At 40.1% G+C, this 27706-nt stretch overlaps 1 protein-coding gene across 24 annotated transcripts in view; it reads right to left on the minus strand.

Moving 5' to 3' along the window:
- BCAS3 (BCAS3 microtubule associated cell migration factor) overlaps positions 1-27706 on the minus strand; it is a 299613-nt gene that overhangs the window by 260461 nt on the left and 11446 nt on the right. For 23 of the 24 annotated variants that reach the window (XM_069033155.1, XM_069033159.1, XM_069033158.1 and 20 more), the window contains 4 exons: positions 24898-24979; positions 18451-18523; positions 5336-5443; positions 2671-2747 (listed from right to left, as the gene is read on the minus strand). In XM_069033155.1, the coding sequence (XP_068889256.1) occupies positions 2671-2747; positions 5336-5443; positions 18451-18523; positions 24898-24979 (340 nt within the window). Of the gene's footprint in view, positions 1-2670; positions 2748-5335; positions 5444-15823; positions 15969-18450; positions 18524-24897; positions 24980-27706 lie in introns of those variants that run through there. The other variant, XM_069033180.1, reaches the window with a different exon arrangement.

The following is a 27706-nucleotide window of genomic DNA, read 5'->3' on the forward strand; positions in this document are numbered from 1 at the left end:
TTTTTTTTAGTTTGGCCACAGGAGCACTTAAATCAGTGCAGGATGTGAAATTCCTGCTTGGCTTTCTCCTCTCCTTGGTGTGAGTTCTTTCTTAGGGAAAAGGAGCTGGCTCCAAGCACAGGGAGAGCAGTGATGGATGGAAGTGACTGCCACGAGACTGATGCTCTGCCTTCTCCTAGCAGACATTTAAAATCAGAACACCCCACAGGGTAGATTAGAGGATATCCTGGTAATTTTTCTACAATAGTTACAGCATGTTTTCCCTCCACGTTTAAGCACCTGTCTTAAATTCCCTCTCCCAGTCTGGAGCACCTGTACACTGAGGTTTTGTTACAAAAGGCACAAATAAAACGTGCTGGCTCCCTGCCATCCAAGTCAAACCAGCCCAGTTCCATGTAATCCCAGGCAGGGGAAAACAAAGGTTAGCTCTATGTCAAACTTGCTCAGGAAAAATCAGGAAATGCAGGAGTTAAAACATTCCAACAGCAGCACGAACTTGACCATGTTCTACATCCTGAATATTTTATGGTATATTTATGGTAACAATATATTAAGCTACACATCCAACCACAAAAACAAAAACAGAAAGACAAACACTCCTCATGTGCACGGCAGCTGCATTAGCATTTCTGAGGAACCTCAGGATTCCTGACACTGCTTTTAATTGGACATTCTGCATTTCATTTCTACGTATAAATAATCAACAAAACAGACCAGAGATGCTGCTTCATGTTTGTGCTGTCTCAGTGAGGTTCTAAGGCTCCCACACCACTTAGCTGATAGGGATGGCAGATGTGATCTCCACATCATCACCAAATCTTGAAATAAAAGGTTATCTTTTCCTTAAAAGTAACAGAAAACCCTTCAAAGAGTCAGTGGTCCTCAGTAATATTTCTGACCTTTATGCCCTCACTTCTGACCAAAGCAGTCAGACTGAGAATCTTTTTCATCCTGACAAATTCTCTGGGCAGGCAGTGACATCCTCACAGCTGAGGTGCACCAGGATGAGCCTGGACAGGACTCAGGCTGCCCTGCAAGCAGAGATGCTCTAATAATGCAAACAAAAAGGCCTCCAAGACCTTCTTCTGAGCTTCCTTTTCAAGGATTTCTGCTTTTTAAATTGATACTGGTGCTGTCCTTTAATAAATTTTTTAAAAAAGGCAAAGCCAAAGAAGCCAGTCATGGCCAGTTGGCTGCCTCCCAGAAATCCCTGCAGCTAACGAGGGAGCTCATTTACATCCAATTTCAAACACATCAGAGGAACTTAAGCCTTTAAAGATACACTCTCAGGTCGAGGAGATTTCAGCACATGAAATGGGAAAGCTCAGACAAAAGCTCTGCTGCAGCCCCGGCGTGCCAGGGCACAGCACCCGCCCGGGAGCGGGACCCAGGGAATGGCTGAGCCTGGAATCCTCAGGACAGGTCCCAAAAACCCAAAAATCCAGGGAAGAAACACAGGGCTCTGCCCACCAAGCTGGGAGGGGACAGGGAAGGGCTGTGGTGGCTCCAGCTCTGGCTGTTGGGGTGTCCGAAATGCCCCAAAAATGAGGCTGTCCTTAATTAAACCAGAACAAAGTTTGAGAAAATCTTGAGTTTCTCATATCAAAAAGTAGCACAGATGGAGAAATACACTGGGATTAGTGACATTTCAGGAGTTTTTGGATTTTTTTAAAAAATAATTTGGTAATTATCTTCAAAAGTTTTAATTTGTCCTCTTTAAATTCCACTGCTGTTCCACAAAACAAACTGCAAATCAAAGTTACAGTTAAGAACAGGGTATCTCTATTCCTCAAAATTAACTTCAGTGGATTCATTTTTAAAAATAAATTGCAGTATCTTTAAAAAAACAAAACCAAAAAGACCCAACAAAATAAGCCCAAAAACTCTCAAAATACACATTTAACTGAGAGGTTTTCTTTACTTTTCATGTAAAATAAAGCAAGGCTTGTACCCTAATTCCTCCTGCATAAAAAGGGAGAGATGAATAGGACACAAATAAGTCCTTTCCCATTTGGATCTTGTCACTGAATCCCAGCAGATTCCCAGTATCTTACATCCATGGATAGGAAGAAACTGACACCTATTGGCAACTTTAATATTACTGCATAAAGATGCTTTCCCTCACACTATGACAAGAAACATCTTCTCCTAGGGAGATTTTTCTATAAATACACAGATAATAGAAAAAAATCATTTAAACTTTTCTAATTGTGACTGAAAATACATCCAGAAAAATGCAGACTCTTTTCAACAATAAAACTCTGACCTTTCCAAAGTAAATTATGAACTGTAAAGACACATGAAAACACCCAATGTGCCTAAGGAACAACTGAAAATGAACAGAGGGCAGATTGCTGTGGGTTTAATTGCTGCTGATGTGATAACCTGGAACTCACACCTGAGGCTTTTACACACATTTGTGCAAAAAGAACAAAAGAATTGTTCAGCTACTGATGGATGGCAGTGTGGGTGCCCCTCACACAGTTACAGCTACAATAAATATAGAAAAGAGTTAAATATTGACACAGTAGCATTTGGGTTTGGGGTTTTTTTGAAGCAGGTTTTCCTGAAGCTCCAAATGAAGTCATGAAGTCCTGCTTTGAGGATTTAGGGATAAAAGAAACAAACAAACAAATCTCAGTCCACCTCTGAGGCCAAAATTGTACGTACTGGTAACGAAGAACTTTTTGGTGAAAGTGCAGCTGTCAAAGGCGGCGATTTTCTCCTGCAGGACCACAACGAGGATCCTGAAAACACAGAAATGGAACGTCCACTTTAGACATTAAATGCATTGGTTTAAAGATTCAATATCTAAATGTAATTATTTCAAAAGCATCAATATAAATCCTACAGTGATGAAGTGCCAGGTTACCAATCCCTGGCAGTTATCGAGGGTTCTCTCTCCTCCCAACCACATAAACTCCACTTCAGGAAGTGCAGGGGTCTGATCCACAACAACACAGCACATTTGTGATATACCTCCTGCAGTAAAAGCTCCATTAAAAAGCAAGAATGGAGCTGCAAAGACCCTGAATTGCTCTCACTGACTCAAACAACAATCAAATCAGCAATCAGCAGAACACGAGCTAAATGTGAAATAATCCCATTGCCCACCTCAGTGCAAATTTATTGAAGCATTTCATTTACTAAAAGCAGAGGGGGTGTAATACCAAGAACATCAGCACACAAACAGAGCTGAGAGAAGCAGAATTTGGGTCAATTAGCAAATTAAGGACGTATGTTTATGTGCTTGCTTGTACATTACACACTTTTATTGTGAAGCTCAAAAACCACAGGGTAACTATGCAGGAAACACAGTGCTGCCTCAAAAAATAGAGCCCAGAGATGCAAATGTGGAAGCAGAAGAGCATCTTGGAAGTTTTAGAACCAGGGAACACCTTCTCCCATGCTGATGGCTTCCCAAAATCAAGTTTGTAAAAGCCTGACATGAAAGAAGCACCTGGGAAGCCAACACATAAAACCTACATTTAGCAATATGACATAATTAATAATCTGTTATTCTCTCATTAGGCAGACTGTGAGAAAGTATTTTTAATTAGCTGTCAATATAGATCATTATTAAATATTGTTTTAATAGTTTTAATTGTAAAGATACAATGTGGAAAAAAAATTAATCACATCTCTCACTGACTAAAACACACACCTAATGCTTCATGTGAACATTACAATTGTGTATTACAGCCTGGAACAGTCACCTTTAAAAATGGGATGAATCACCTCAGTCTCAACTCCTATCCTTGGGGAAAGGGTGATGATTATCTCCCAGCAGTGTGAAACCAGCCTTTAACCCCTTTTTCCCTATTTTTATCTGTTTTGCTGTAAGAAAATTTCCTCTTACCCCATAAGAGGTCAATACCTGTGAAGGACTACACTAAAATCAAAACACACACCATCCCCTCATGCTTGCTGATGTTTTCAGATATATAAATAGTTTAAATATAAATTTTTAATATATAATTTTTAATATAAATTAGTTTTGGACAAATTAGTTTAGACAAATTAGTTTTAGTTAAAAGACATCTTCCAATTGCTGAAACTGCAGGAGAGAAAACCAGAAGAAAATACATCAATTTAACTTTTGCTACATTGCCTAAAATAAAGGAAACCAATGAATAATGGGGAGGCTTTGACTGCAGGGGGAAGGGTAATGTGTATATACTGAACACCTATGGGTATTTGATGGGAGTATTTCCCAATCCTGATTATTTTTGTTTTCTCCTCTTTGAAGACACTGTGTCTTTCTGCAGAAATGAACCCCCCAGATGGATGATTCCAGAGGATTTATTCATCTATTTATTAGTTGCACAAGTTTGATGCACACTCATCTACTTCCCATCTGCAACAAAATCAGGCACAAAAAACTTATCCTTCTGATGTTTTCAATTATTTGTGTTATTGTTTACTGAAGGACCATCCATTTTGGCATGGCAATATGTATTTCCAAAGAAAAGCAGTAATTTCTTCACCCAGAGCTCTACCTTTACCCCAGGAATTTGACTGCACCATTTCCCCAGGGCACCTGAGGCCACAGTGACTCAGGCAGTAATGGGAGGGTGAAGTGAGCAGGAACGTCAGCAGAGCTTGGACCAAAGTCACCACTCCAAATTCTCCCATCAGGAGTGCCAAGGGATCAGCAGGATCCTCACACAGAGATCCTGAGATTTCTCTCCTGCCTTAAAAAGATGCAGCAAACTACAAAGCAAACCACAAAACTTCAGTTTTGTGTGTCTGGGAGAGATGGGGATTTCAAGTTAACTCAGCAAAATTTGATTGGGTGGACACAACAGCTCCTGTTCTGTTGGAGCTCTGTGATCCTCAGCCTCCAGAGCCATTTTCTCTCTATCCCAAGCCAGAGATGCTGCTTTGTTATTTGACTCACTGGAACATTATTCCCTGCAAACCACAGACTGCACACCAGGAATGTTTTGGATGTGCAGGAAGGCAAAATCCGACAGACCAACACGAAGAAGAGAGACATAAACTCCTTAGTGCTCTGTGCTGTTTAAACTCTCTGTGATCCCATTTCTCCAGCTGTAGGTGGATCATCGAGGATTTCAGCGATTCCTGCTCACTCTTTATCACAACTGAAAGAAGCTTAAATGATTTTTTGGTTTGAGCTTCTTAAACCAAAGCCATGGGGGAAGCACAATGATTCTGAATATACTGAAATACTCCTTGAGGAATGGAGAAACAGAGCTGTGCTTACAGGAAAGTCAAAATAAGAAAATCAGGGAGGTGACACACCAGAAATTGCATTTATTACCAAAATCTGGCATGCCCTAACACACAAGGAATGCAGAATGAGCATCCTTACCTCTTATTGCAATGCAGATCATAAATGGGAGTTTTGAACTGGATGGACTTGACCATCTCTCCTGTTCTCAGGGAATACAGATCCACACAGCAGTAGGGTGGGCTGGTGCTGAAAGGAATTTAAAAAAATATTTTAATGGTAATCAGGATATTTTTAAAATTGGGGTTTAATGATTTCATCCTCCTAATATTGCTTAGCACACTGAAGGAAAAGTCACAGAACCACAGAACTATTAAGGCTGGAAAAGACCTCCAAGAACATCAGAACTCCAGAATTCCAGCAATCCCAGCAGAATCCTGGAGAACAAAGGGTCAATATAAGCCTTCTACATTAAGAAGGAAAACTGAATTATGATCTCCATGACGGTCCTGAACCTGTATTGTGCAACTGATTATCAAACACTTGGTTTCTTTTACCACCAGTAAGACCTTGGAATAGCAGCAAAAAAAAAGCCATGAAGCTTTAAACCATATCCTAGTTAAAAACTACTCCTCAGAGTAACTCTCTCCTACAGGGAGGACTTCCCCCAGAGCAGCAGCTGAGCTGCATGACTTGGGGAGATGGAGACACCTCACCCAGAATTTACATTACGTCCCTGATGGACTTTTGTTTGAACCGTGTAGATCTTTTCAACTGCTTTGTGTCACTTTTATCATTTTAATATAAATAAAAGCCTTAAGGCCATTTCTTAATAAAAAGGCTGAGTGGGAAAAGTGCTGAGTGTTCGATAGGGCCGAGGAAGGCAGTGGTGGAAACCCTTTTAGAGGCTGAGGAGAGGCTTTGATGTGGCAGCTCTGTTCCACAACACCTTTCTCCCCCTCCAAGAACGCATTAAAACCTTGGCTATTTCTAGGTCAAGGAATATGAAGGAGCACAAATTGCCAGCTGTACAAACATATCCTGAGCATTGGTAAAAGAGGGTGTTCCTCCCTGCCCATATCTGTTTTATTTTACAGAGTTTCACACAATTCTTGCCCCAACACTCGCTTGTCTCTTGGATCTGCTCAAGCTGCTCGAGAATTTTCTGGAAAGCTGGAGGACAAATGCCAACTGTTTACCCCCAATGCCTCAAGATAATAAAATGGTTTATATAGTAATGTATAATATACAGTAAATGCACAGCAAGACAACTGTCAGAAAAATAATAGAAAAAATAAGTTTTGACATTTTGCCCACTGAAATTTTTCCCAAAATATACATTTTTCTAGGCCAGTAACTAGAGGGTGCAATTTATTACTTCAAGCACTTCAAAGGCCCTTCAAAAACACCTTTAAACCAGTGAGACTCAAGTCAGCTCCTTCACATTAAAGTTCACTGCTGCTCAAAAACACAAAAAAACACTGCAAGGTCTATGTACAAACTTTTTAAAATTAAGTGGTTTATTACCTCTAGCAAATTATGATGTTGATAGAAGGGAAATTTCAAAACAGAAATCACTGAAGTAGATACAGCTAAAATTGTATCAACACACTTAACAGTGATTACTATTTCCACATCAGCCTGTGTTGAACACTTTTTCCAATTTATGGGTAATAATTCTGTCACTCAAATACGTAATTATTATTATGGCTTAATTATTATGATCTCTTGGCTGATCATGGTAAGACCATTCTACTAATGCTTTTTTCAACCACACTGGGTAAAACCTTGAGTTCAAGTGCCAGTAACCAAGTAATCTCATGGAATCACAGAATTCCAGACTGAGGTTGGGTGGAAAGGGATCTTAAAGCTCACCCAGCTCCTCCCCCTGCCATGGGCAGAGGCACTTTCCACTGCCCCAGGTTGCTCCAAGCCCTGTCCAACCTGGCCTGGAACATGTTATATGGGTAAGTCAGAAATACTCTGAAATTCTGTCACAAATAAAATTCTTGTGAATTAGTCCCACAGATTATCAACAAATATTAATTACGTATCCTGATCATTCAAACAGCTGCAGAGAGATCGACAACTTCTTAAAGGTAATGGACACAAATCCACCAACAACTTTAAAATGTGGCATTAACAAATGTATAAATACACTCAGGCTTTTGTATCTTCTTCTGTTTGAGTGCTGCAGTGCAGGGATGGAGGGGAAATAGCAGATGCCTCGTCCAGCTGGCACTTGGTGACATCTGTGCTCGTGCTGCACAACAGCATCACCTCCTCCCAGATCTGCTGGGTCCCACCATGGCAAAAAGCTCTGTGCAAAATGTTTGCAGAGAGACAAACACACCACGCAAAACACACGTGCTTTTTTATGGAAAAGAAGTTTTTAAAAGGGGAAGAGTGATGGAATCAAGATGAGGCCGAATTTTCTGTGCCTTGAAGGCTTTGCTTTATTGCCAAGGGTTGATTTTCCTCTGCTCTGCCACACGATGAACATCCCACTCAGAGATGCACATCAGTGACAGGTTGGGCTCATGGGTCTAGAAAGGAAAAAAAAAGAGATTGGAGGTGTAAAACTGAAGTAAAACTTGCTGGGAAAGCTGCCCTGTATGAAACGTTCTTTACGTGAGGACTTTCCAGGCAATTGTGGCCTTTAACAAAATCATCTCTTTGGCCAACATCACTGCATTTTATACCACCTTCACAAAGCTTTTTTAAAGCCCAGCCTAAAGCACAGACTTATTTTTATTAATTACTTTTGGTGCCTTTAAGAGGAGATAAAAATATTAAAACTTACACTGAAATTCTATTCAAAATAACTAATAGTTCAACATAATCTCTTACTAGGCCCAGCTTTAACAACCTGTAGAATTAAAAAAAAAAATAGATTTTGCTGTAAATATTAAGTTGCTAAGAGCCTGAAATTGAATATAATTTCCAAACTTGTAGAGACAACAGCTGAGAGAAAAGTGACAGCAATTCCAAGGAAGTGGCTGCTCAAGATATATCCAAAGAATTTGCACAGCAAACTACTCCTCAAAGTTTTTTATAAAATTATTACTCTATAAAGCATCAAATCTACCAGTAAGTTGCTGGCAAAAAAAGACTATTTCTATATAGGAAAGAAGAAGATACTGACAGCAACCCAAGTTTTTAATCAGCAGGGGTGGTTATGATTCTCCAGTGACCGGTTCTACCTCTCTGGTGCTTCAGAGAAGGGGAAGAGAAGCAAAACAAAACCAGAGCACAGAGTTAATTAATTGAATATTGGAAAAATTCCTGCCTGAACCTTTACACTGGAAAGTTGAAGCATGAGATTTGATTATGATCTTTGCAGCAATATTATGAACACGGTGAGACCACAAAGGCAATTCTGTTCTCCTCAAGGGCCCTGAAGAAGGTTTGCTCAGATTAACAGATTTCAATTCTGGAAGGATCATCTTCTCTTTCCAGGCCCTTTACAAAATGTCCCAGAAGCTCAAAGAAATGACTTTTTAGCAAGCAATCTAATCTTGTCTTAAAAGACTTTGACCAACAATGAGTCCTCTATTTTTATGGGGAGTGGTTCCAACATTTTGATCCTTTTATTTTTATGAAATGACTTCTTAGTGCCTGATAGAACTTGTACATATTCTGCTTTTTGGCTTCTGTGTCTCTGTCAAGAACACAAAAAGGCTCATTGCCTTCAGTTATCTTTTGTCAGTGATCACCTACAGCAATCCAGGCACCAATAAAGTTAAAAAGACTTTTAAGCCTTAAGTTGTAAGGTTTGTTTTCCAGCCCTAGCACTAAACTCCTCTGAGCCCTCTCCAGCACTGCGATTCTCCCCTTCTTTCTGAGGGATGCACACCAGAATGAAAACTTTAAAAAAATAATAAATTCAATTCTTTATTCCTTAAACATCACTGCAGAAAGAGATTCCACTAGGACTTTCATCATCTAAAGGCTCTCTGCATCTCATCTTTTCACAATAAAAGCTCGAAAACTCCACGCTAAGTCATTTTCTAATTCATGGTACTTAACAGATTCATTCAAAATCAGGAAAAGCAGCACAAAATTTCTCAGAAAGTGACACTTCCCCCAAAATGTATGTGCAGCACTGAATTACAAAGCAGCAGAGACATTTTAAGTGCACCACAAATTGCAAAAAGCATGGAAACATTAATTTCTAAATAAGTAAAACCTGCACCAACCTTAGACAGACGTTACTAAATCTAATCCTTTAAAAAAAGGAGAGGGAATTATTTGATACAGCACAAAAACAGTTGTGTTAAACACCAAGAAATACAAACTTCACCATTGCATCTTCCTCAAATGTTTTGATCAAGTCTGTCAGCCCAGGAAAAAAAGTTTCACCTTATCCTTGTACTTCACCATCTTCATTGAAAATATTTTTATTACTTGCCTGTGACACAAAAAGTCACCAACTCTGCAGAAACCATTTTGTAACAGGTAAAATGAGTCAGATTTCAGGCTCAGGAGTCTACTTTTTTTGATTATAAGGAGTAAATTTTATTTCTGTTAGCTCATAACTAAGGCATTTCTTCACAGGGCAGGGTCTAACTGCACCTGGAATGACCCAGGAAGGACCTGCTGAAGGATTGATTGAGGGATTGGTTTAAGGACTGGTTTCTGTCTCCTCATAACTCTGGCCATGATCTGTGAGAGAACCTGAGGTTCCACACAGCTCTTCACAGAGACTCTTCCAGTTCTGAGTACTTCCAGTAACCATTAATCCACTTCTGTCCCATGATACCAACAACTCCTTCACTTCCCATCTGTAGACGAGGTGTCAGACATCAACAAGAGGGGGAAAATTTAAGAGTGGGTTTGTGCAAATATTGATTATTGCAACAGATACTGCAAGAGAAAAGTAAAAGCAGAATCCTTAAAAAGATCAGAATACTTAGCAGCCTCCAAATTCCTTGTTTTGGCAGCTCTTCCCACATCCAGCAGCACATAACACATTTCGACTGTTGTGTTCTCTGCTATCCCTCACTCTCATCATCAGAAGAAGCTTTCTAGGTTTGAGGGGGTTTTGCTGGGGTTTGTTTTTACATTTCAGGATGCATGGAGCTGATGAGAGCCATCCAAGAGCCCACAGCCACCTTGGTGTCCCCGGCATGTGGCACTCCTGTCGCTGGAGTGTAAAACACAGCACAAGCTGCCTTCTCAGCTGTGGCCTGTGCAGGGAGACCCGAGTGTGACACACTTTCCACTTCACTGAGACGTGCCACATGTTACAAAACAGAGCTGTCCCATCATATTTCCAGTTAGTTAATACAGGAAGATTAGCGGCATCTCCGGAGATTTGTTTATCTACTTGACCGTGGCTATCACTGAGGGGAAAGTACAGCTGGAGCTCCACTTGCAGAGCAGGATCATTTTTTTCTGGTATATTCTGGACTAGATTTTGCTTGTGTGTAGCTAAACAGTCCTTTCATGCACAATTTATGAACCTGCACTGGCTGCAGTGATCGTTCTATGAACATGCACGAAACTGGAGACATTTCTGTAAATCTTCATGAACACGAGCAAAGATTAAGCTCTGACAGAATACAACTGCATTTATCATACCTCTATCAACAACCAGTATTTCTGTGATCAGCTGATTAAGCCACAATCTGATGTGTTTCTCCAAAAAATACAAAATTAAGAAGTTGTCTTGCCCTTCCTACTGTCAAATGAAGCAGAACTCACCACTGAAATAAATGCACATCATTTGTATTGCAGTAACAGCCACACAGATCTCCAAGATCATCAAGAATGGATCAAAATCAAAAATGCAGCAATTTTTGCATATCAAGAGACAGCCACATGTCACAGCTTAAGAGGAAAAGTTCACATTTCTGGGAGCACAGCTCTGAGGGAAAATTGATGGTGAAATACCTCTGCTCCAGCCAAATTTCACCAAGCACATATAGAACCCAAACTGAGCATTTTGTGGAGCCACTTACAGCCTCAGCTAGACCCAGATTTTATAAAGTGCCAATATTTCTAACCCTCCAAAGCAATAGCAGAGCTTTTTCCTTTATTCTGAGGCATTTGTACTGACAGTACTTTCTGATAATGGTGTATCAGAAGGCAGCACAGTTAACACAGATGGCAGCTGATTATTTCAGCATATATCCAATTAATTGTATATATTTGAGGCATGTTCCTCTGCAACCTGTGTGCATTAAAAGCCCCACCTCGTGTGTGACTGCACACTCAATAACCAGCACCGCAAAGGCTTTACCTGCTACTGTTAAAACTATTATGAAGGACCAAATACTTCATCCTGTTGGTTCTTGTAACCAATTTCTTTAGATTTCAGGTTCGTTTTTTCCCTTTCTGTGCTCTCCCTCATGATTCATGAGCCTCACAGGCCCCTTGGCACCCTCTCCCCTCACATGCCATCAGCACCAACAAAGGCCACGTTAAGCCAGCGGCTCCAGGCCCGCCCGCGCCGCCGTCCCAGAGCCCACAGAACCATTCTGGGGCTTCACCACTAAGCACAAAACCTTGCACCAACCTGTCTGAGCTAAAATTCTTTTGCCCTCGGTGTCATTAACAGCGTAAGAAACCGGTGGGATTGTGCAACACTTCATCACCTCTGTATTAAGCAGCCTCTGCCTCCAGTTGCATGACAGAGATCATTAGAAGATGTCTGTCAGCTGCTTAGGACTCTGCTAAACCTTAATTGTTTATATGCCAGTTTATGGCTCAAATTACAATTTCTGAGGAGCTTGAAAACAATCCTGTTTCCAAGAAATAATTAGAGGGTTTTAGAGTGTGTATGACTGAAGCTGAGCAGAAGGGAGCTTAGATCTTACGGTTAAAGCACTTGAAAAGTGCTCCGAACAGCAAAGCTGCTCTGAGGTTCTGGTCACATCAGGTAGGCCACAATTTTCCCAAGTGCCCATTAATTATATGTTCTCAGGTATTTCTTGCTCTGTTTTATGACTTGAATCACAGACCGTGTTCTACAGACGTGCAGAGTTCCCACCGTAGCTGAACTCCCCAAAAGCTGGGTTGAAATGATGAAATAATACCTGGAAATAATTACTTGTGGAGCCCCATGAGCAGCAAAAGGAATATTCTGCTTCTCCTTAAATTGGTCTTAAAGTTGAAACCCTCCATGAATTGCTTAACATTAAAAACAAACATCAGTTTAGGTTATATCCTTTCTCTCAGTGAAGACAATGATGCAGCCACCTCCTCTACTGGAGCACTTTTCATTAAATTTGGAGGAATTTCCTAGTTAAAGGTGGTTGATATACCCAGGAGGAATTACAATTGCTAAGGAAAGGCACACAGGAACACAGCATTCTCCCCAGAGAGTCACCTGACACAGCTGATGCTGAAATGGGAGATGCACTTGTTCAAATTGTGCAGGCAGAATTGATTAAAACATTGATTTATTTTATTATTGTCTCACTGTAAAATATGATCATTATACAGCACAAATGTTCAATTAATAATTTGAAACACCATTAGCTTTAAAAATAAGTTTGTGAGCAACCATCCAAAAATGTGTGAGGGGTCTCCTCAGGTGATATTCTAATATATTTCCTAGTCAGAATCAAAAGAAAGAAGGCATTAAGCAAGATCTTTTTTTAAGCACATGCCTTACAGCTTTTTCACAAAGTAGGAGCCCTCTAAATCTCTATTTTGAATTACTGAAGAAATATTTACTGAGTTATGCACTGAAATTTGCAAATTTAAAGCTACTAAAATATATTCACTCCTAAAGAAAAAAACAGAACTAAAGAAAAAGAATAATGATACCAGATTTTTTTAATTGTGTTTTAATTGTCTTTTTTCTGTACTTCAGAGATTTAAAAGGAGCTCATCCGTGTATGAATGGTTGAGCTCAGCAAACTCCCATGACATTTTCTCTGTATATTAAACATTTTTGAAGGAAAAGAAAGGAAAAGCACAAGAACGACTTGGGAGAGCCCATGGTAAGGGAGAAAACAGCATTTAGTAACAGATGAAAAGTTCAAATACTGTCAAGTTGTAGGGAATTACTCGAGTGGCAGCAGTTGTGTAACAATACAGATACAAGGGCTGCAAGTTGAAGCAGTTTGCAATCAGCTGCTCCAACTGTGAGCAAGAAGTGACAGCACTCGTTCAGGAAAAAACAGATTAAAGAGCATCCTCTATGAACCCATTGGGATCTGATGGCTCTAAGTGTCCTCAGGAAAAGAGAACAACTTAAATCATCCTGAAATTTCTGGTTTCCAACGTCCTTTAAATCCTTCCTACAGTACAGAACACAGGAATAACCTTAAAGCACATAAGAAAAGAAAACATAATCCTCAACTGCTCTCCGGGTCTGTCACGTTGATTTATAACAGTTATTTCTAAGACAGACAAAAACACACAGATGCAAACAATTACTCTATTTTTGTAGGCAACAAGTGAGGTGGGTGGTAACTGAGAAATTTTGAAAAATCCTGTCACAATATTCCGTTTTTTCTGAACTAACCCTCAGCACACAACAAACGCTCGCCACATCAGAGACTTTCCAGGGCCTGAAGGGCCACTTTGATTCCAGACCGCTGCAGGCATTAGTGGGGACGTAATTAGGGTAAAAAGTTCAACCACAGTTCCATGTCTAGAGTGCTGCCAGAAATAAATTTCCTCTCATTCACTGGTTTCTACTGTACCCTCCCTGAGAAACATATTGAAAACACATTTATCTTTGTAGAGTTTGTTCCTCTTCTAATTAACTTTATAGCGTTTACAGTATTTAATAATTTAAAGTGGAATTTAAAGTGGCCCTGGAAGCGGCAGCCCTGCCTGTAATGGTGCTGTGCATTATCTTTTCCCTGTGGTGCTTCTTTTGACAAGTTACTGGGGGCAGGTTTGTGCTCCAGCTGGTTTTATCTGGACTTCCTTCCCTCCATCCCCTCCATCCCTTCATCCCCTCCCTGCATCACTACACACACAGGGGTTGGAACAGCAGTAAAACAAAACCGTGCCTCAGCTCGGAAATCTGCTCTCCCAAACCTCCACTCCATCCCAAGGATGGCTTGGAAAAGGTTTATCTTTTTACAGCTCCATAAATCAAAGCTTTAGAAGGTCAAAACTACTCATGGTTCTCACCAACTGGTCAAGGTTTGACCCCAAATACTCATTTTCTTCCAGTTTTGATCCAAGATTAACAGTTTATTATAGTTCAAAGGTTTTTTCTTACTCTAGGTTCACTGAGACAAACATTTGGTGTATCAGAGGAACTCCAGAGCTTTCCTGCCCTGGGTATTTACACATGGAAACACCACCTTATTCCATTAAAGCTCCATCTGCTGGCATTTGAATCTGTGAGAAAATTCACAGAACTACCAGCAAACATCACTTCAACATTACAAAAAGTACATTATTATAATCACAGAATCAACTTACAAGGAAAAAATGCTGGGATCTGAAGAGCTCTTTTTAAGATGGAGAATATTCCATCTTTAGCACGTAAGAACCCCAACCAGCCTCGCTAAAAGGAATTTAAACTACTTTATTCAGGGATCTCTGTCAGGCTCTTAAAAGCTACCACACAACCTGCTGAGGCTAAACTGAATTTTCCTGAAAGAAATCAGAGAGGAACACGTTTTTCATCTGCTGGAAGGGAAGGAAATCTTTGCAAGGCAGCTGACACCACACAACTCTGCAGTTAAATAAAGCTTTGCAGTTATTCAGCAGCTCAAGAACCTTTGGGACTCAAATCCTCAAAGGTAACAGAAATGGGAGAGTTTTGCCCAACTTTAGAGGTCCTACTGTACTTCTTAGAACAAAACCAATTAAATTGAGTTTGCTCTCTAGGCTTGAGAGTCTACACAAAATCTGAGTTTTGCACGGTCCTCAATAAAAGCCCACAAATATTTCACAAACTTCATGAAATCTATTTCATGGTGCCCAATACAATTGAAAATCACAACCATCTGGCCCAGCCGTTTTTCTGAGTGATTTCAGAAAGCAAACTGCATTTTATATCTGGAGTGGCTACACCCTTTGCACACCCCCTGGCAGGCAGGACTGAGCCAGGTGAGTCCTCGCCATCACCACTGTCTTTGCAAGGGCATTCCAGGAGAAATATTCCAGGGAGAGTTCCCCTGTGCAGTGTGAGGACTGGGAACAAGAACTTCATTCACCAGAGCTCGTTTCCTCCTCTTGGGTGATCCTTCCAGGAGCTTTGCTGTTTGTGTCTGACAAATCATTTCCCAGCCAGCTCATTTTAAGCATTAAAAGCTACGGACACTTAGAAGTGGACACTGGATTTTAGCACTGCCCAGTGACTTTGCCAGACCCAGAACAGGCTCGTGAAACTCTGAAACACTGAGAAAATATTAATACTTTAATTGTGCTGTTACTCATGTGAAGCTGCTCCCTAAACCTGAGCACTCCCATAAACACATTCCTGAGCTGAAGTTGGGTTAAGGTTAGCAGGATTTAATCTACAGTAGCCATGAGAATAAAGCACACGCTTCCTGAAAATCTGCTGCCAATTGATTTGCCTTGTAAACAGATCAGCAGGGGAAAAAAAATGCTGGCTAGCCAAAGTTACACATTTTCTTTGCTCCAACTACTCCTCCTTCTTTAATTTACCCTAATTTCCTCTCTCCTCCCATGATTAATAAAGATTACCTCTTGCTTCTCATGCCCTTGAATGACCTCCATCCAATTCTTCAAGTCATCCAAAATTTTCCACCACTTGATATCATTAAATTAATTCATCTTTCTAAAAATACAAGCTGGAAAGCCAACACAGGCTGCTGCAGGGGCCACTGCCTGAACTCCTGCACTCTCCCTAAAGGCTACTGGCCTCAGACTCTTACTTTTTAATCTTCTAGTACTGATTGTTCAATTAGTTACACTTGCATCATTAGCTGATTATCATACTTGCCTATGTAAGATTCTGGCATAATCTGCTGATCTTTTAGCAAAATAATTTTTCTATTTGGACACAGGACAAGGGAACCAAAATATCAAATATGTTTTGTAAGGATGGCTTAGAGGTCCAGTACCTGGAGAAAGATGGAGAAAGGCTATTTATAAGAGCATGCAGTGACAGGACAAGGGCTCAGGCTTCCCTGCCCCCTCCTCCCTGTCCCTGCTACTTCACGTGCTTTATTTCCCTCCTTTCAAGTTTATTTCTGGGTTTTTTTAACCTTTCTTGTTACCTATATCATCTACTGAAGGGCAAATTTGCAATGTCTCCATCTATTCTCAACTACGTTTTTAAAAATCTAAAATAAAACTAAATTATCCTGCTCAGTTTCTCTTTAAATTTCCCCATTAGTTAAAATGAAGTGTTTATTTAATTTAAAGAGATTGGTACATTTACTTATGAAGAGAACAAAAATAATGGATTTTGGACCTCTCTGGCGTATTTGAAAGTGTTTTTACAGATCCAGTATGTTCCAAACTCTGGCTTCAATGACCCATGTGGGGAAAACAGGAATATTTTAATGTTTCACCACCAAGAAAATGCATTAATATGCACCAAACCCATCAATTAATTCTGTGTATGTATAAAGATTTGTTTGTCTTATCACCAGGAACAAGCAGGCATGTCTTTGCAAACCTCCACAACCCCAACATTTAGGCAGATATTCTTTCTTTTTTGGTTTTCCTTTTAATTTGAAAATCTTGTAATCTAAAACTGAAGTTGCCTGAACCAACCTCTAAAGCAGCAGAGAAATACCAGCCAAAACCCACAATCTGTTTCCCATTTATGTGTCAGGACTGCACCGTTTTGGGGGGCTGTGAAAACAATTGTTTTGAAAAGATTATTTAGTGAATCATGGACTGGTTTGGGTTGGAAGGGGACCCTTAAAGATCATCCAGTCCAACCCCCCTGTGAAACATCTCAGTCACTTTACTAGCTGGAAAAATGTGACTTTTAAAAGACAAAAATGTGCATACCGAAAGCCAGCCAGAAAATCAGACATGAGGCAAAAGTTCCACCTTGTTGATGAGTATAAAAATGATGACACACAAGAACAGAAAACAAAAACCATTATCAGCAAATTCATCTGGGAATTAATTAATAATGGTAATAACAAAAAATTATTTGGAAATGATATTATGGTGTTGAAAACATATGAGGGGCTTTTTTTGAGGAAAGCAGAAACTGCCCATAATCTCTGAATTATTTTCTATTAACTGAGGAATACAATAACACAATGAAAATAATGATCCTCAGGGTTTGTTCATTTCCCAGGTATCTCAGCTTCTAAAAGAAGGGTTTGAAGGAAGGTTTTTACCAAACCAGCATATCCTTTACATATTAAAATACACTGTTTGGATAAAGGTTGACACTCCTATGAGAGCAGTATTTGCATTTCTAATTTATAAATAGTTAAACTTACAGGGCAGGGAAGAAAAGGAGAAAAATCACCATAGACAGGGTTTTGCAAGTTGTAAACACATAAAGAAGAAAAAAATCACTTCTCTGCCTTAAGTGGATTCTAATTTCAACACTTAAGGCAGGTAACATTAATACTGCAATTTAACACAGTAATAACAGAGAAAGTTAAAGATTTGACAGTTCTTCCTTCACACACACAGTGATTAAACTCTTAATTGAAAAAGGTGTGGCACAGAATTAGTCTTACAACTGTAAGAAGATTTACTTCAACTGTTCAGCCATTAAATGGCTGTGTAGAGAATTACTCCTGAAAAGCAAATATTTTCCTGTAGGTAGAGATATAAATCCTGTGCATTGTCTGAATCAAATGTGAAATGTCTTAAGGGCCTCTTTTGTAAGAGCAGTGATACAACAATTCTGGCCAGAAAGCACAAAACAAGACTGCAAGCTGATTTTTCTAACTCAGAGAAGGAGGTTTAACATGTATTTTGCTAATAAACACTGTGTGGCTGCAACAATTAAATGCCTGGTATTTGTAATTCATTTGCTGGTTGAAAAATTACTTTTCAAGACATAGAGATTGCTTTAGACACTTCACAGTAATAATTCTGACCCAGTTTAATATCAGAAAAAGTTAATTACAAAGTTGTGATTCCACTGAGAATAAAATAAACTTAAAATACCCCTTTATTTATCTTATATCAAGAGCCTCTTTTTTATTCCTTTCCAAAAGCTTAGGTCATAGGAAAATGTATGTTGATGCACCAAAAAAAAGTTTAAAACCACATCCCAGTGTTATCCCATGAAGAAAAAAGGAGCAGAGCTTTAACAATGTCATCTACTGGGCTTTTTAGGTGACATTACAATTTATGTATTACTTTATACACAAAAACATTCTTACCCAGAAGATCCAATGCTTTTGCACACACCAAGCAGAGGCCGCTTCTCAGCAAAATTATCACATTTCTGAGCACCTGAGAAGAGGGAAAACAAAAGAAAAGCAAAAGGAAATTACTATGCACTGTTTGTACAGTTTCTAAGTTCAGGTTGGGGCCCAATATATTGAATATATAACCCAAAACTCACAGCTTGTGCAAGGTGAGGGACAGAAATTCAAATCACAGGCAGAGCTGTGACCACTGAAGAACTGCTCTTGACAGAGTGAAAATGAGAAACAACACAAGCAGCAAAACGTGGCCAGGCTTTGGGAGTGATTTTCTGTTCATCCCATTTGGATTGGGATTCTGGGACTGTAACAAGTGATTCTTGCTCACTTTTCATTGTTCCTTATAAAGCTGTCTGCACTAAGGCCCTCAGCAGCTCTGCCTGGGGTTCACACCTCGGCTTCCAGTTTGTGCAAGTGGAACACACGAGTGCCAACCTCAGAGCAGCCTCTGCAGCCCCTGCCCTGAGCCCAAGCAAACAGGAGATGAAATTCAAACCAGATCCATCTGTTCCACCATCAGGAGATTCCAGCTTTTCACAAAACAACCTCCAGTGGGACTCCAAGTGAAAACACAACTCCTACACCACACCCCAACCACATTCAGGGGTGGTTTCACCAGGTGACACGTGCACAGCACAGCCCAGCAGAGCTGGGTTTGTGCCATGCTGGGCCAGTTGTCCCTGCCCTGGGGTCCATTCCCACACCAGTGGCACCAGCCCTGGCACTAGAACCCAGCCTGCCGTCCCCCCAGGCTCAGTAACACCTTCACCCCAGCACAGGCAGATTGTTAAAGACACCACACTTCTCAGAAGGGGGTTTTAAGAGTTTGGAGAACTTTGCTTTACTGCTGCGTAAACAGAAATAAAACTAAAATTGAGTTTAAGGAAAAACAACAACAGCAAAAAAATCCCACTTCTGCTTGTGAACAATGTTTAAATGAATTCCAGGGTATGTTTCTACCCAACTTAAATAACTGAGTAACAACTAACACCACCACTATGAAGTTTCCTCCATTTTCTTTCAACTTTGACTTTTTAATTATCTATCTATAGGTCTGCACGTGTGTGGTGAATAATGGAATTTTTTTTTCTCCATTATACACCAAACCCTTTGATCTCTAAAGAATATTAGTGACAGAGCCTGCTCAAAATTTAAATCTCAAATACTGCTGTACAACCCTAAATCATTTATTCAGAAAGGCACAACAATTAACAATATTCATTTTGACACAGCAGACCCTGTTAATTATTAATAACTCAGGTACATGCACTTAATTTGTAACAAACACTGTTCAGTCCTCTCATCTGTACAAGGATAAGTCTTCCCTCCTACACCTTTGGGTATTTATAAAGTCAAATGGGTCACATCAATAACTTCACCATCAGCAATAGCTTTACAAAGAACCTAAACCAGCCAGATGGATTTCCCTTTTATTCCTATTATTTCAAGCTCTTTGGTGAGTCAAACCTGTACTGTATGTACTGACCTGTAAATTGATAAATGAAACATAAAGTCTCCTTAAGAGTCTGGCAACCGATTTGTTTCCTTCAACCCAGGTAACAGATGAATTCCATTTGTTCTGTTCCCAGCACTGAGGGGGAAATGCTGACTACCAGCAGTTCTGACACTGATTTAAGTGCAGCCAGGATTTTACCTGAAGTATTTAACTCTACTTTTTTTCTTCTTTTTTCACTAAGATGTATTAGAAACATGAACTCAGACGTTTCTTTATGGTCTAGTTCTCAGTTTAACGAAAGGAAGGGGAAAGAAGGAGGAAAAAGGTGAAGGGAAGTCCAGGGAATCAAGTTCCCAAAATAAAAAGGAATGCCAGTTTTAATACCCACAGCACAGATTCTGCAACAGGTGCTTAAACTTCTGATTTCAGTCTGTAATGACTCCAGTCCCTCAATTTTAAAAAATCCATTTTCTATTTCAATACTTTCAGAATGTAAATATTAATACTGCAGGAAAGGATCATTACTGGGAGGCCTCTGAGGGCATTAAATCAGGTTAATAGGTGTCCCATTCATGAGATTGCACAGAGCGACATGTGTTGGGCTCTGCCATGCTCTAATGGAAGCAGGAGCCTCTCCCAGTTCTGGGGTGGGATTTAATCCCCCAAGTTCTGCTGGATTAATTTTCATTTGTAAAATTGTGTTTATTTGCATGTGCGAGGCGCTGACGTTGCACACACCTGCTGCACACACAGTGTTTAACAAAATTGAAATGAAAAACAGCTCCCTAAATCCCCCAAATACAAAAAGTATTGAAATCCTGTTGCAAAGTCTTTTTCTTAAACTCCTTTTATTCTAAATCCTTTTAATTCTGTCATATAACACTACAGCATTTATAAAATGCTGGAAATCCTGACAAATCACACAATTAAAGTAATGAAAACTGCCCCTCCTGCCAACAAGGCACCACCTTATCTACAGCTCCATTTAGCTAAATGATACATTTGGTTTTTTAAAAACCTAACTTCAGTTGGTGTGCTTAAAATTGAAAAAAAAAAAAAAGAAAAAAAAAATCTCCCTGTGGCTAAATGAAATTTCATACAAATCAACATTTAGAAGTTTATGAAGTCAAAAGGTTACCCACATGTAAGCTCAAAGCAGCTTAGGCCCTGTCCTGCTGATGAAACTGTGAATAGAGACCTCGGGCCTGCTAAGGCCTCTCAATAATGCCAATAATAAAAGAGCAACAACAACAATAACAGCAGCACATCTTTATGCAGAATAAAAATGAAACCCAGTGATTTTCACAGGAACCCAAAAGCTGCTCAGAACTATGGAAATCACCCTGGTTTCCCATGGGGGGAAATGCACTGGATGAATTTCACACTCTGACCTATTTAGCAGTGGCACAGAGGCACCATGGAGTGGATTTTCCTGGTGTGTAAATCCACTGATCAGTCCCATCTAATAATGTAGTACAGCTCCTGCTCCACTAAACCCCTCTTATTTCCATCTTTTCCTTGCAAATCATGTTGCATCTGGGGTCCTGCCCCACCTCAGTGCAGCAGCCAAGCAGGACCTGGGAATGCCCCAGGCTGGAATTCCCTCTCAGCCCAACTGGGTGAAAGTTTCAGGTGCACTGGTCTAAAGCACTGATGTGATGTGATGATGGAATACAGGTCAGTCCAAAGCTTCAAAGAAATTAGTATTTTACAGTGTTGCACTCCAAAATTCTCCCCTGTAATATCTCTAAAAGCCTTACTTGGAGAATTCCAGTCTGTAATTTCTGTAGTCCACAGACATTACCATTCATTATCCCAAAAACCCCACAGAACAGTGGGAGAACACCAAAACTCAAACACACACCTGCAAAACCCACCTACACCACCCCAAACCTTGCCTGTCCATCGTGCAGGGCCAGTTTCTCCACCACACAGACCCTGTGATTATTTTGGCCTTTGGAAATTGAAAACCACTGAGCCACCCAAGTGGCTGAACATACACAAACCTCACATCTGCCTTCCTTTAGGGAGCAACCTAAATATTAGAGCTTTTTAAGTGTACCTGCACATAAACCTGAGTCAGCTTTTGAGGTTCAACTCTGCATTTTACCAACATCAAAGATGGGAGCAGTGGATAACAGGGATAAATCTGCTGCAGTATTTCAACTCTCAATGGGTTTTAGTACCTCTAACGTATTTTTAATTTGCTTTTTTTCCCCTTATAAGTCAATCTGAGTGAACAGCCAAATTCACTGAGAGATGTAAGGCTATTACACTATCTTTTCTGCAAGCAGCATAATCTAGAAAATGGCAATAAATTAATTCAGCTCGCTGGAGGAATTTATTTTCATAATGCTGAGACATGGAAATAGGTTTTACAGACAACCACTGATCTAAACTTCACCACACCAGCCTGTCACCGTGTCCCTTTGAGCAGGAATTGCCACACACAGAGCTGCTCCTCTGGCTTTCTGAGTTTCTTGATTGATTTTTAAACTATGCAGCTCTACCTTAACAAATGGGCCAGCAGAAGGCAAAGCAGGTATTTGGCCAGGGGCTTGTAAAATGACCTGGGAGAAGTAATAAAAAATAGGAGACTGTAGCACTGGCTTACCTCAGAAAGCATCAATATTCTGATTTTGTAGGTAAAAGAACAGCAGAGGTAACTGAAATAAATGCACTGACAGAAAAAATCCAGCCCCCAGCACACCTGGGCACATGGAAACAACACTCAGTCCAGCCCAGCACCCAGGTCTGGAAGTGAAGAGCCAGGCCAGCCCAGCAGCTGTGCCAAGGATGGCTCAGCAGATAGCACAGCTCAGAATTCTTGTCCCTAACACTGCCAGAGTCCAGACTGAGATGTTCTCATAGTCTAAATATTAGCTCTGCAAGCCCAAAACCTGGTCCCAGGGCAAACCTTCAGTCTCCAAAAAGGGCATTTATATCGTAAACTGTACAGAATAATTAAAGCCCTGTCTATTGAAGGTAGGTATGACCTGACCACAGAGAAGAGTTGGTATCTGTGGGGTTTAGCATTATTTACAGAAATCCCTCAAGGATTTAAGGACATCTCCAGCAGGCTGCAGAGCAGCACTGCCATGGCCACCAGGACATCAAAGTGATGCTGCAGAGCTGGGCCAGGCCAGGCCAGGGCTGTTGGCTCAGACCAGAGCAGAGCTGCCAGGCCTGAGCAGTTCCAGAGCTGGCCCAGCTCCTGAACTAACAAACCTGCCCAGCTCCCAGCTGGCAGTGCCCCAGGGCAGCTCCAGAACCTGCCCAGGCTCCTGCTGCCAGCAGCACCCAGGACCTGCTGAAGGAGATCCTCTGCATGAATTAACCCCTCTGAAACAAGGCTTCATTATGCCATGAGGCACACTATGAGGCAGAGGATCTAACATCAAAGGACTGCAGTTTTTTAACAAAATAGTTGACAAACTATTAAGTTCTGCTCCCTTAAAGTCACCAAGTTAAAGCCATGAGCTTTCCTTTCACACCTGGGAATGAGCTGCTTATCACCAGCTAAGATCTGTTTCTAGGAACGTGCCAAATCCATCCACCAAGAGACTCCTATTTTCAATAATTCCCTTTTTACAGCTTTACAGTAAAACAGTGTTTGAGCCTGCTGATGGTAATCAGCTTCTCCTTTACAAATTCCTTTTATTTTGTTCAGAATCATTAAAGCTCATGAGTTAGTTATCTAAGGCCTCTTATTACAGCTTTACTTTTATCTGATTCCAGATACTGGTCAATGATACATTCATGTACTTTTAATCAAAGATTTATTTAAACCAAGCCATGTAAAAAGAGACCAAAACATGTTTTTAAAAGGTTTGGTTTAATTTAATATGAGCTAATTTGAATAGTTTTCTAATGTAACAACTATCATTGTCAGATGCTAATATATGGAATTTAGAGGCAGAAGGACAGTAACTGCTTGAAGGAGTTCATGAGTGTAATTTACTCGATTGAAAAATCAAAAACCTGTTTCAATACCAGAAAAAAACAGAACTTCCAGGTTCTTCAATTAATTTACTTCATTTTCATTTCCATTTACACTTTTCTTCCTCCTTTTTTTTTTTTTTCCTTTGAGAGAGGAAGGGGCACAGACATCCATTACTCAGTGACACACATAATAGCAAAAGAGCAGCTTGTTGGGAATTATGCAGTGTTCCAGTAAATGGAATAAAGGAACAACAGGCCTGGGAAGTATTTTACTGTAAGTTAGTTTAACCTATAACACTTACACAGCCACATACACTTTGTATATTCCTCTGCTCAGGAAATCACCAAAACAATGTATAATACGTCCATGAAACCTTTAACTTTCTTCATTTACTTTCTTTGAAACACACAAAATTAGTATAATTTACTATGAATAATTTAAGTAAGATTTGAGGCTGTGTTTTTTGAGTTCATTAATTAATTCATAAAATATTACTAGAAATTCTAACCCAGCATAATCCCCAAACACCTTGGTCATACTAGAAAGACATTCTTTTCATCCACAAAGTAAAACAACTCATTTAATTTAGACCCCAACAGTTCTTGCAGAAGTCTACAATTAGATTGGGTTTGGATGGAACAGGGTAATTTTTTTAGTGGAATCTGCTCATTTATGCACAGTTGCTCAGATTTTGCAGCAAGTTCTTCTGGGGGTTAACTCAGCTTCTGGAAGAATCCTGTTAAATTAAGCAGCTTGGCTCAGAATTTGATAAAATAGTATTTAAGCAGTGACAGAGGAGTTGCACTCAAGGGATGATAAAAGTTCAGCCACTGAAAGGGTCAAAGTGAGTCAAGTTAATGTAAAATAAGGAAAAATTGAACAAATCAGAAGCCAGTAGCACCCCAAAAACCAAATTCTGTTGCCTTGTTAGTTTTACTGGAGTGGAAAAGCAGCCTTTTTGAAAAGCTCTGGTGAATGATGATCTCTTGAACTGTGTACTCACTGATCTGAGGGGCTGGGAGGATCCGTGCAGCTCGAACCGGCCCGTGGCGCACCGAGAACAGCTCCTGGGCTTCTCCACTGATCTGCAAATGCCAACAGCAATGCAAAAAGCAGATATATACTTTCAAATATACACACATTTAGTAGCTAAGAAGGTAGGTAGAGAGGCATTGTAGGGAAGTACACTGGGAAGACTCTGCCTAAGCAACCACTGGCATTTCTGTAAATGAGAACAGATCTTAGAAGTCTCAAATCAATTGCTCATGACCACCCAGGTTTTGGAAGAAGCAGGACTTGAAGCTGACTAAAATTTACTAAAATTTATGCCACGTTTCTCATGGTTCTAAAGAAAAATGCCAATTCAACAGAGATCAAGAGTGGCAAACATGGGTGGAAAAAGATGGGAGAATTTCATATATTGGTTCATTTCACACTCACCAGGTGCGAAAGCCATGTTTAAAAAGAGGTGGTCAAGCTACTTAAGCCTGCCACTGATGGCAATGCTGAAAAGATTAAACCAGAAGCAGTCAAGATGAATTCCCAGACTTCCTGCAATGGTCACTCAATGTATTTTCATAACTGCCTGGTAATGGATCCGATACGGAACGTCAAGCTCCAGGAAAATGGCAAACATTATGAAGCTCATTTCCAAATAACCAACAACTTAAAACAGATGTAATGAGCCTCAGAACACAGCCAAGGCTGGCATAAAGTTTTGCCAAACAAGCAGCTTACAATATCAGAAGAGAACATGATTTGGAATAAGGTTCCTAGGAATCAATAAACTATAAATTCAAGTGAACTTTTGGAAATGTCATTTTAGGGTTGTTTCCATTTCTTTCTGCACTTCAGCTCACACGTCCAAAAAGTTAAAATACTCCTACTGTTTAACCAGCAAATCCCAAGTACAGTACTCCAGGCTCTCAGCTTACATCCAATCCTGCCTGGTTATTTATTATCACTGCTCTAAGTCATGGGGGAGAATGAAACCCACCCCATGAAGCACAATTATAAATAAAATTACTTTGAAAATACCATTTACTCCAGAGCTAACCCATCATCCTGCACACAACATAGAGAACTACTGCTTCTCCCTGTTAAGCCTGGAATTACACACAAGCTACACAAATGTGGTGAAATAACATTCTAACCCGTTTTAGCCCAGCAGTTTATCAATTAATATCACTTTTACTGACACCATCAGAATTATTCCTGATGAACACAACACTTTTCAAACTGCAATCAAAATGAGAATTAATGCCTGGGTCTACCCTGCTCTTATTTTATGAGGCAGATGTTCCAACCACAGCAGATTCTTCTCTTCCCTCTGCACACACAACCCTGCAGTACTCCAGCTTTTGCAAAACAAGTTTAATTCTCCCTCAGGAGCAGCATCTCGACCAGATTCTATACAAGACACAGAAATGATGATCAGAAATCAACTCAGCAAAGGTTTGCTGATGGCTTTTAACTGATCATGAGCTTGGAGTGCAGTGGAGAAAAAAAAAAAAGCCTCTGGACGAAAACATCTGTATCCAGAAAAAACAGCTTGGGAAAATGTAAAGCACAGCTAAGCAGAAAATGAGGAAAATTAAAGAGGGACAGAGTAATAAAGAGATTTAAAAAATTAAGACAGCAGCACGTTTTCTGTCCATTGGAACACAGCAGCTCTATGAAAAGGCAAAGGAGGAAATGGAAAAGAAGGAAAATAGAAGGGTTTGGAACTATTATTATTGGCAATTAAAGATTTTTTCCCTCACATCATGAACATGCTGTTTCACACGTGTGTGCACATCTCTGGCTATGAATGAGAACAAGAGGGAAAGGAACCAGCACAACAAAGGTACAGAAGGAGTGATCCCCATAAAATGTCCCAGCCCAGCTCAGACACCTCCTTCTCCTTTCTAACTCTGCCAGCACATGAGCCCCAACTCCCATCTACTTCAAACAAAGTTCCAGTCCCCAAAGGAAGACACACAGAGAAGGCCAAACCTTCTTAACTCAGGTTCTGCTCTTAAATATCCTGAACTCCAGGAGCATGTTTATCCAGCCTGGGGTGCCAAGACCTGGTAAAGCTTAAACTTGAGACTTGCAAAGAAAAGCCTAAAATGTCCAAGTACAAATGAAGCTTGTTTGTAGTGAAGCATTTAACATGGAAATCCCAGCCCAGCTCTTCTCATGCATAAAATGCACTAACTTTTGAATAATTAATATTCATTATTTAAAAGATAATTTATTATTTTATACTGGGGGAAAATTACAGAAAGGTTAAGTGGAGTAACAAAAGCCACAGGATCCAACAGTGACAAAGATGAGATTACAGGTATTTAGCCCCTGTTTTGAGACCACTGTAGGTTAACAGGTCCTTTGCTCAGTCCCTGTAGGACTCTAAATCATGGAATGGTTTGGGTTCAGCCCCTCCAGCTCACTTGCTGACTCCTGGGAGCTAAAAAGGAGCAAATTTTAAGATACACCCCCACTGGAGACTTTGCAATGAAAATACAAGATGCCACCCAACCACCAGCAGCTCGTTTGTAAAGAAAATTCAAAATTCTCTAACAGGCACAAATAAAGTTTCCAAAAAATCTTGATGTGACACTACATCATGGATCACATTAAAACACTAATATTTAATCTCGCATGGTTTCATAAAGTAACAGCTTTTTTAGGGGATTTAAGTTGTGTGTCCTTAACTGTTCTGTAGAGACAGGGACTCATAGAAGGCATTGCCTGTTGTTGCCTGTCATGAATTAGTAAGAACTTGGTTGTTCCTTGGTTTGCTTGGCACTGAAAAATGCATTAGGGCTTTG

The sequence above is a fragment of the Aphelocoma coerulescens genome, chromosome 19 (genome assembly GCF_041296385.1).
Source record: "Aphelocoma coerulescens isolate FSJ_1873_10779 chromosome 19, UR_Acoe_1.0, whole genome shotgun sequence".
Taxonomy (NCBI): domain Eukaryota; kingdom Metazoa; phylum Chordata; class Aves; order Passeriformes; family Corvidae; genus Aphelocoma; species Aphelocoma coerulescens.